The 11344-nt window shown below is 36.8% G+C and overlaps 1 protein-coding gene across 1 annotated transcript in view; it reads right to left on the bottom strand.

The window, feature by feature from the left end:
* The window catches only part of LOC107740944 (rho guanine nucleotide exchange factor 26), a 98361-nt gene that overhangs the window by 12633 nt on the left and 74384 nt on the right, over positions 1-11344 (bottom strand). Inside the window, exon 12 of the mRNA XM_016553514.1 lies at positions 5470-5679. Within this exon, the coding sequence (XP_016409000.1) occupies positions 5470-5679 (210 nt within the window). The remainder of the gene's footprint in view (positions 1-5469; positions 5680-11344) is intronic.

Below are 11344 nucleotides of genomic sequence, written 5' to 3'. Positions count from 1 at the left end.
CTAACCAAAGCCCTTCTCCATCAGTTGCTCAGTTTGGCCAGGAGGCCAGCTCTAGGAAGAGTCCTGGTTGTTTCAAACTTCTTCCATTAAGGGTAACAAGAGACTACATGCTTCTGTGACCCTTCAATGAAGCAGAATTTTTTTCTGAACTCTTCCACAGATGTGTGGCTTGACGCAAGCCTGTTTCTGAGCTCTACAGGCAGTTCATTTGACCTCAGGACTTGGTTTTTGCTCTGACATGCATTATCAGCTGTTAGAAATTTTATTAAGACGTGTGTGCCATTCCAAATCATACCCATTCAATTGAATTTGCCACAGGTTAACTTCACTTGAAGTGTAGTAACATCTACAAGCAAAATGAATGCTCCTGAGCTAAATTTCAACTGTCCCAGATATGATGAATACTTATGCAATGGAATCATTTTAGTGTTTATTTTTAATACATTTGCAAAGATGTTAAAAGCCTGTTTTTTGCTTTAAAGCAGTTTAACATAAGGCAGCAACAAAACAAAATATGAAAAAATTAAGGGATATGAATACATTCGCAAGGCACTGTATATGAGGAATATGTCAAAGTCATTTATATGTGCCAAACATCCTGCTGCCATCTGGTAGCACTATGACTATAACTGAATATTGTCATGTAGATGTCTTCAGGCCAGGACTTTTATCAAACATGTGAAGTTTGGTGCAGATTGAACATGGTATGGCTGAGTTACAACAACGTAATTTTCCATGGCGAAATATCGAAATTTGTCAGGCCGCCACGGACACGCCCTTTAACGAAAACTCAAGATCTTTGCAATTTAACATCACAAAGGCCTTTAGATTAGACTGACCAAAATAATGTTGATGTCATTAAATCTCTAAGAAGAGCGTAATACATGCCACTTCCTGTTGGCAGCAGGTGGTGCTATGACTACAACTGAATATGGGCATGTGTTCAGGACAGGACTCTTATTAAAGGGGTCATGCATTTTTTTTTTTATTATTATTTTAAAATGTTCACTTAGGTTCACTCATAATGTTAGTGTGATTTTGCACAGTCTGTTTTTATAGGCGGGGCGCATTCAAGTAAACGCCCACTGCTATGATTGGCTAACAGTTTCGCTTATTAAAATAACAGATGGATGCTGCAGTAATATACTCTGAAAACAACATGGGTCATTTGGGTTAAAAACTTATAAATACGTATAAACGTATAAATACTCAGTATATATCAATATATATGCAATAGTGGTAAAGCACATTTACTCACACTTATGTGTTGCGACATTACTGTTGGATCCACTCAGACTCAGTGCTGCCATCTTTGTTTACTTTTTCTTTAAAAAGTGCATCATACTGTCTTGTTTAAAAATGAATCGGTAGCAAAGTAAAGCAAACAAACAAACAAACAGTGTTTCACTGACGTGATCTGGAGCTCTTTGCTAACTTTACCCCGTGTTTACACCGGATGCGAGTGGGGCGGCACGCAACTATAGACAACAGAACCCATTATAATCAGCGATTCTGTCTACACTGGTTGCAGCACACATTGACACAACAGTGAATCATTTTGCAAAGCTTCGAAAAGGTTTTTTTCTCCCATCACTACTGTATGGTTCTGTTGATGGAGTAATCCTGTGTTTGCGTCTCTCTAGTGTAGTATTTCCTCTCCTACTACAAGCGCGTATCAGTGGGCGGGGCTAAAGAAGCAGTGATGTAGAAGCAGGTGTTGATCTTCTCCTGCGGAGGCATTGGTTAGCCACACTATTAAGTCATAAAGTGGCACATTCCAGAACGAGTCGTTTTTTGAGCTTGGTTTCAATAAAAGCTGTTTTTAAACTAACGAGAAATTTTTGAGTTTTGAAACTTACATGATGTTTATATAGTACATTGAACTGTTATATGTCAATTAAATTTTGTAGGTGGCGCTATCGAGCCATTTTGCCACACCTAATTCTGAAACCCATATCAGATGTAAATGTTCGCCAGTTCTGATGCGCGTGCAAAGTTTTGTGAGTTTTCAAGCATGTTTAGGCCCTCAAACATGCGATTCACTTTGGAGAAGGAGAAGAAGAAGGAGAAGGAGAAGAAGAAGAAGAAGAAGAAGAAGAAGAAGAAGAAGAGCAATTCCAGGAGGGACCTCGCACCATTGGTGCTCGGGCCCTAAAAAACTTCAGAAAATCAACATCCATGAAAGAGCTGCAATTGCTAAAACTTTAATCACAGACACTACAAAAGATTGTGTGATGATCATAAAACCTGGACAGTTAGACCTTCGACATCAACATCTGCCCTGGTCAGCTTAATCACCTGACTTGAAAATATCAAACCACTGTGAACAGTTTTGGAGAGAAGATTGGGAAGAAGATTGCTTCCTTCAGCTTCGCTGAAACAACTGGCAGATGTTTTGATAGACGAAATTCCACTAGACTACTCAAAAGTTGTATGGATGTTATTCTAAGGTTGGAAGCTTAAAACACCACAATAGTGCCTATTTCCTAGCTCTTCGCATTATTTTGTCCAAGACCTGTAACATGCATTTAAAGAATAGATGATTTTACATTTCATGCCAACTTCAATAACTTGTATCAACCAAGCCTCATTTTCCAAACACCAGAAAGGCAAGCAGCACCAAGAAGACCTCACATCTCCACTGTCTGGTATCCTGCATGCTGCACTGCTTTAGCAGGCTCCCACATGCTTCCTACAGCTGAAGGCCAAAATTCCAGACCTATCACCTTCAAAGATTATTTTACACAAGGTGAAAAGTCAATGAAGGCATCAGAGCACCAGTAGAAGGTACGTCTGGAAGTAAATATTCAAACTCGACCCGAGGCACAGTAAGGAAACAGAGGAATATCTAAAAAACATGAAGATGAATGAGGTATCTTGAATGAGGCTGCACAAATTTAGTTTAGTGGACATATGGTGCACAGTATTTACACTTACAGTATTGATGGTTACTCCTACTGAATACTAAATGAGGCACTTAATGAGCCAGCAGGCGACAAGGCAGTGAGACAACTCAAGCTCCTGAAAACTGTTTGGCTGCCTAGCAACGGAAGGAACAATATACTGTCTCTACAGTCGACTGAGCACAGCACACATAGACGTAGCTGATGACGTCACAATGGACTCCAAAATCATTTTCTAAGAAATGGGGAGTCAGGGGCTATCCATAACAATAACACTCATGCATACCCACCATGGGGGAGAATTGTGCCACTCACACCAGACAGAAGAGCTGGTTTAGCAGTATCGAGCTGTGTTATTAGACACTCAATTGGGTGGAGCCTGACAGAGGTCCAGAAATGTGGGAGAACTTGTCTTGTGTTGACGAAGGTTCCTCAGAAGAACTACAGTCATGCTGACTCTTCACCAAGAGCAACAGTAGATAGGCATCTTTGTTATGTAAGTGGAACGGCAACATACTAAGCTTCCAGCAACAGATAACATGTTATCTCATTTACAGGAACACACAGTCATGATCTATGGCTGTTTCAAAACCTAGTGAGCTGCCTACCAAATCAGCATTTGGGCATTATAAAAGCGTTTCTCCATTTAAGTTTACATTTATAAATGAAAGTAAGGATCTAACTTCTGCTCAGGGTTATGTGATCCTCAAAAGACAGCTACTTCGTTCACTTGAAAAGCTTAATTAAAAAGATTATAATCTTTTATTCAATAGAATATAATGTTATCAGCGAGAGAACGAGAGAGTGAAAGAGCGGGAGAGGATGAAAATAAAGAATAGAGAGGCAAACATAAGATCTTACAGTCTTAAAGTAAAATTTCTGTGTGGTGCTTGCTTATGCAAAACTCAGCATTACAATGTTCAGAGCATTGTGAGGGGTTGCCAAGGGGGAGTTATACGGTTGCTTAGGTGTTCTGAGTGGCTTTCATGTTGCTATGCTGTTGCTAGGGTGTTTTGGGTGGTTGCTAGGTGGTCATTTACTGGCTCAAGTCAACAGGACTGCCCAAGTCTATCTGATATTCTGGTATTTTGATATGACTCGTGTCCTTCTGAACTGTCATTTCTAGGCATTTTTTCTATCTAAATGGAGCACTGAGAACTTATCAAACAACTGCGTGGAACCAAAGCATATTACCCATTTAACTGGATGACAAAGGTCTTTAACTGCTGTTTAAAGGTCTGTATCATTCCCCAAGCTTTTAAAGCAAATATGTTTACAGACACAGTGGAGCCAGAAAGAACGTTTAACTGAACAGGTTATTTACATGGAGAAGTCTTAAAGATACAGAAGCTATGACGGTCTTAATTTCTAAAGGTCCGAAGAAGGGAGGAAGATGATTATGTGAAACCCTTTTTTTCAGTTCTTGGCACTAAGTACATCACCAGCTACAGTTTCAAACAAACCCGGATTCAAAACCACCAACCACTATTACAAGAGAAAGAGTAAGGTAGATCAGGAAAGCAAATCAATACTCAATATCTCAGTTCATGTTTGTTCAGTACACTGGGTGAATACCTGAAAAAGGAATATATTCTGATAAATCTTGTGCTGGTACATTCACTCCTGCAGTGTGATGACTGATGGGGTGGTAAAACACATAGAAACTCCCTGTGAAGGAGCAGTTAAAATCTGTCATTTCAATTAAAGGGTATGTCAGTACATGTCTAGTTCAGTAACCTCAGACAGATACAGAATCACTCGCATTACTCATCAAGCGACATAAATGAAGGTGTAAGCATGTTGATTTGTAGATAAGCAAACTAAACGTACCAAGTCATGGTTCCCACATCTTTGACACAATGAGTTTACACAAGCATTCAAAAGTTGAGTGTCAGTAAGATGAAATAAATAAATAAATAAATAAATGCATGAATGATATTAATAATAACACATTCAGCAATGATACATTAATAAGTCACAGTAAAGACAACAATAATAATAATAAGTGTTTCTTTGGCACAAAATCATCATATTAGAATGATTTCTGAAAATTCAGGTTGCCCATCACAGAAATAAATTATACTGAAAATTATTTCAAAATAGAAAATAGATTTTAAAATAGATTTTAATAGTAATCCACATTCCCTGTGTTTACAGTAATTTTGATCAAATAAATGCAGCCTTGTTGAGCATAAGATACTTATTTTAAAAACATTAAAACATCTTACAGACCCCAACTGTAGTTGTAGCTGACTTTCTGGCCAATTAAATATTTTAGGATTTTTTGTATTTTCCCCCCAAAATTATATTCAATTCCAAAGACTTTTTAAGATTTCATTATCCTTATTGGTAACACTTTAGTTTAGGGACCAGTTCTCATTATTAACTAGTTGCTTATTAGCATGCATATTACAAGCATATTGGCTGTTTATTAGTACTTATGAAGCACATATTAATGCCTTATTAGTTAATTATGAGGTAATAGTGAGAATTGGTCCCCAAACTAAAGTGTGACCTTATTATTATTATTATTATTAAATTGCTGAACTGATATGCAAATACTTACAGTAGCTCCACCCCCAAGATCATGGTCACATTGTCACCAGAGTGGTTGCTGCGGAATCTGATCTGGAACAGGTAGCTGGCCACGTTCTGTCGTGACGTCAGCATTCCCGCAGTGCCACGGACTGGAGAGAGATTCAGGTCTTCTGCCTGACACGACCCCACACAGATCTGATCTCTAAGTGCGTAGTCTATAACTGTATAACTCTCCTCACTGAAAAAGACAGACAGAGAGAGTCAGAGATTTAGATTAAAGAAATCTCTGGTTAAATCACTTTTATCAGACATATACTTGTGGTGGAACTCCAAGTCCATCACTCACAAACAATTGTACTTTTGCATTTTTATTCATGCAAAGTGGTAAATTAATCATTTACAGTGGTAGAGCTACCGGGAAGTCATGGCCTAATGGTTAGAGAGTCGGACTTGTAACCCAAAGGTTGCGGGTTCGAGTCTCGTACCGGCAGGGATTGTAGGTGGGGGGAGTGAATGTACAGCGCTCTCTCCACCTTCAATACCACGACCAGCAAAAAATGGCTGCCCACTGCTCCAGGTGTGTGTGTTTGTTCACTGCTGTGTGTGTGCACTTTGGATGGGATAAATGCAGAGCACTAATTCCGAGTATGGGTCACCATACTTGGCCACATGTCACGTCACTTACAAAAAATTAGAGAATATAGGTGAATATATTTTGAGAAATATCTCAAGTTATTATTGTTGTTATTAACTTAATTTCTGTCGATTTGATTGCACAGATACTATTTGAACTGAACTGAACTGGACGTTGACATCACTGAATCAATGATGAACTGACTTTAACTGAAACATTGAGTGTTTTCTATTGTCCTCTTTCATTATCGACACACAATTTACCTGTTTAATACTGTAAAGCTGCTTTGACACAATCTGTATTGTATAAAGCACTATATAAACAAAGGTGACTTCACTTGACTATTATTATTATTGGTTGAGGATGAGTAAATAACAGAATTTTCATTTTTGGGTGAACTATCCATTTAATGCAATTTTATTTATTTATTTATTTTTTAAGGAAGTGAAAAATGTCCTTGACATATTTGTAAAACAATAAAATACATATTTGTCTACTTAAATTTGTAGAAAGATGTCCTGACACATTTGTTATATAAACAACTGACCCATCTGTACAATATATTAAACAAACTGTATTTCTGTCTGCAGTAAAGATAAAACATTTCTCTATTAAACAATGATCTGAGACCATGTTTGACCTCTAACACTGACTTTTGACTGTTTGATTTAGCATGTTCATGTGTATGCAAGTGCTATTTACAGTATAGCACTTTAAAGCATATAAATGCTAGTGGTGTAGCATTAGTCAGCATGTCTTTAGCCAGATAATTAACTGAAACTGTGTTTGTGTAGAGAGATAATTGAATAATCGGAGTCAGATCCTCCTGTTCAGTTCCTGAACAACCTCTGGGCTCTGCCCGACACAATCACAATGCCATTTACATTCCACAGACGGAGAGGGACCATTACAATTAAACTAAAGTCTGGAAGAAACAAGCTGACCAAGAAAGAGTCAGTGTGACAGAGAGACAGAGACCAACTAAAATAGCTATTAGGAAGCTGAATGTTAATAAGCAGCCCAAATGTTATGATGCCTGCATTCACTTACACCATTGAAAATTGATTTTAGTTAAAAAAAAATAATTAAAAAAAATGAGTGGGCATTTATAAGTTCTTTGCCATAACATTTAAAAATCCATATATTGCTTATAATTATTTATTATCTTTAAAATACTTTTTATATCAGTGCAACCGTGCTTCAAAAGAAAGAGCTTTTCAAAACTACTAAAAGTGGAAAAGAACGAGTGTGAAGCTGACTGTGGTGTCAACTCACATTACCTGCTTCTAGGTAAAAACGTTGTGCTTGAACTCACTGTAAAAAATACGACGTACTGTATGCTCTGCACCTGGGAGACAGGAAATCTCTCCATACCAGCAGGTGGCAGTAGTCTGTATTTGTCATTCAGAAAGGGAAAGCAGAAGAACTAGAACTGCAGATTTAAAGGGGTCATATGATGCTATTTTAAAGATAATTATTTTGTGTCTTTGGTGTAACAGAATATGTTGACATTCTTTAATGTTCAAAAAACACATTATTTTTCAAATACTGTACATTATTGTAGGTCCTCTATGCCCTGCCTCTCTCAAACACGTCGTTTTCAACAAAGCCCCCTCCTTTGACAAGCGCAGTCTGCTCTGATTGGCCAGCTGACCCAGTGCATTGTGATTGGCCGAACACCACAAGCACGTCAACAATACTACAGCGAGAATAGAAGTTACGCCTTCTTTCTTTGCGTGAGCATTTGGGCGGCGTTATGCAAATCTTCCCACAGAGCGATGTAGGTATGTTGGGGCGTGTTAGAACGAGCCGTTTTAGGTAGGCGTGGCTGACTCTTAACTTTTATAAAGAATATCTCTTTGGATTTGAGACTTTAGTCTTTGCAACTTTACAGATCTTCTTTATGCACCAGGAGCTTGTAACACTCCAAAGAGAAAGGAAAAATTGAAATCGCATCATATGACCCCTTTAAAACAAAGCAGCACTGTCTTGTATCGGCTATATGATGATATAGCCTATAGTCTACAATGACAGCTCAACCATACAATATTGTGATACATAAATATATCTGTACAGTGCAGGACTGCTTCATGTTATTGACACATTAGAGCAATAAAGAAACATGCATAAATGAGGAAAAAGTGCAGGACGTACTTAGTTAAAATAAAACAATAAGCCCCAAGAAGCTGTGGTTTAAATGTGATTTTAGAACAGCTAAGGGGCATTGTAAAAAAGACAAACCCCTTGATCTGTTCTAATCACTGTAAACTATGGCTTCATGGGGTTTATTGCTTTAAAAAAAGAAATGAATAAAAATAAAAAGTCACAGATCCTGGCAAGATTTCATCAAATAAACAGAGTGACAAAATGTAACAAATTGTGACCTGTGCTGGCAAAATGAGTCACAATGAGCAAATTTTTTAAAATGAGTTATTTTTTTATGTTCACATTCTCCATTAAAAGGCCTTCAGAATGATGTGTGATTTGTTAGAATCGGACAAAAAATGACTGAGCTACACCCGTTTGATGTCGATAGAGTCAGCAAAGTCAATTTTGAGAACAATTGAGTTAAAGTTTTCTGAAGGTTCTAAAGCAAAATCACAGAGCAACATTGCATCTTTTCCTCCAGTTCTTTTCTTAATAATAATTTCTATATTAATAATCACAGTGTAGCTATTTTTTATTTTATCTTTGTTATTATAAAAAAGAACAGATGAAAAAAATAATAATAATGCATTACCTTTTTCATTTTACATATAAACAAAAGTATTCAAGTAAGAAAAACAAATAATCACATGTAAAATTCCCTTTAGTCTGTTAATTACAAATAAATTGATTATTAAAACTACAAAAGCAGTTCAATCAAGAGCAGCGAGTGATTCACTCTTTTCTTTTATTGTAAAAATAATATCAGTGCCGCAGATCTAATATAATCAGTACCTCAGCTCCCTATACGCAGAGTACGCAGTTTGCGTAGGGCACCAACTCCCGGGGGAAAACTTTCATTCTATATTAATATTAACATATGCATATACATAAATACAAATATAAACATGAACATATATACATAATTAGGCTATAAAAAATGCATTTTAGGGTGAACGCAGTAGTCAGTAGGCTAAGCACACGTGACGCGCCATTCCCACATCCACCCTCACCTCATGTGTGCGGCTGACTGCAAATGATCATAATTGATGGATAACTATGCCCGAAAAAAAAAAACATCAGCAGTCCGGCGCCGAGAAAAGAAAAAGTAAAAAAGTTCAAGATGAAGCCTGTGCGTCCCCTTTCAGGTATGTTCATAATCCTGTGAAACTTTTTTGGCTGTTGACATTAATAACGTTAATTAACGTTTTAATTATCATATGATCATTTAATTATCATATGCCTTTGTAAATTTTGAAATTTGGAATGCTCCAGCTGAATGAAGTAAATCAGTGTTGATTTTCGGAGAGTCTATTTACACTAAGTGCAAATAGGCCGCCTTGTTGGCAGAAGCTATTTACACTAACTTCGCCCACCTACCTGTGATTGGTCTAGTCAACACTACAAAAGACTATTAGCAAGCAACAGCTCCAGTGGCGTAGATGGTAAAGTGTGTACTGTAGTCGTTTTGACGCGACGACCCAAGTTCGAATCTGCCTTTTGCCGAACTTTTTTCTTCTTCTCCCTTTTCCAATCTCATATCGCAAAGGAAAGGCATTTATTTCCAATAAAAATGAAGGAAATAATCGAAAAGTTGAAAATAAAGTATTGGGTAGGGTAGGTGTAGGGAGGGCTTTATTGTCCCAATAAGGTGGCATCCATTTTTTAAATTGGATTAAAATTCAAATTTACACTCAATACGTTATTATTGCATACTGTTTTATAATTTACGACAATATTGAGGTGCAGATAACTGCCACTATTTGAAATAAGTAGTATAAATAGCAGAAAATCCTGGTATTTTATCCTAGTGTAAATGGAATCTATAGCTTTTTGCACTTGGTGTAAAGCATATCGTTAAGAAAATATGCTATTTTCACTTAGTGTAAATAGCATCTGTTGCTAAGAAAATATGCTATTTTCACTTAGTGTAAATAGCATCTATCGATTTTTGATTCAATTTATTATTGTTTATTTTGATAATATTTAATCATTTAAAATGTTTTATTTAATGTGTGTAATTTTAGTTTGTATTTTTTTATTTTGCTGTAGAGCTACAATTGTAATTTTTAAATAATACAATTTAATTACAATTTATTTATTTACTTTTATGTTTAATTTTATTAAAGTTCTATTATGACCCCTATAGTAGGTGCTTTTTTTTTTTTCATAATATTTGGGGGAGGGGACACAACAATACAATACTGCTTAGGGCACCCATTTGGCCAGCAGCGGCCCTGAATATAATGTTACACACCAGATGTTTTTCCTCAACAGTTCCCCAAATGTTCACTTAAGATATTTTATGATTATGTTTGCGTGAATACACTGTAATTCTGTGTATATGTATCGGGATCACCCGCAGTCTGAAGCGCCTTTATGCGCGCGCTTTGGATGACAGTCAGTGTGAGAAACGAGCGGAGAAAAGGTACTCTTCTCAGAAATTGTACAAATAAAGGTAATTAAACATCTAAAATTATTATTTGGAGCATTGGGATCGCTAGACGAGGGCTTAATGAACAAATTTTTGTGAAAACGTCAAAATCGTCATTTTTCACTTTTGTTGCCTGTAGCTCAAAATTAGTCCGTGCACATGCGCATTCCCACTAATTTTGACAGCATGGGTCACAAATATTACAACTGTATTTTACAGTTGATTCATGTGTGGCTCAGCCAATCATAATCAATAACCAAATGTATCTGTTTCATAAAGAGTTGCAAAATGAACTTCGAGTTCGAAATGCTGCAAAATGAACTTTCAAAGAACACCTGAAAGAAAAAAAACGAAGAGTACACACAGAAAGCCGCCTCTTTCAGACAGCATACAATCCCAAATTCAGATTTCGCTTGGCGAGTAATCAAAGTTTTAAAGTTATGAAACATGCATGTTGAAAATTAGCTTTGCCTAAAATCTGATTTTAAAAAGTTGTTAAACAACAGATATGACAAATATATTTTCATAATTTCTACCTAGCTGCCTAGTGAGCCACCACGTTGGAGTGATGTAGTTGTCTACATAATGGGGTTGGTTGGCTCCAATGAAAACAGACTGAGCATAGGCCTGTCGCAATAATCAATATATCGACTTATCGCGCAATATATGTACATGACCGCAATAATTTTT

Source organism: Sinocyclocheilus rhinocerous, unplaced genomic scaffold, assembly GCF_001515625.1.
Source record: "Sinocyclocheilus rhinocerous isolate Xijiao unplaced genomic scaffold, SAMN03320098_v1.1 scaffold3144, whole genome shotgun sequence".
NCBI lineage: Eukaryota > Metazoa > Chordata > Actinopteri > Cypriniformes > Cyprinidae > Sinocyclocheilus > Sinocyclocheilus rhinocerous.
The sequence above is the reverse complement of the archived record's forward strand: the minus strand, read 5'-3'. Positions and strand labels throughout refer to the sequence as shown.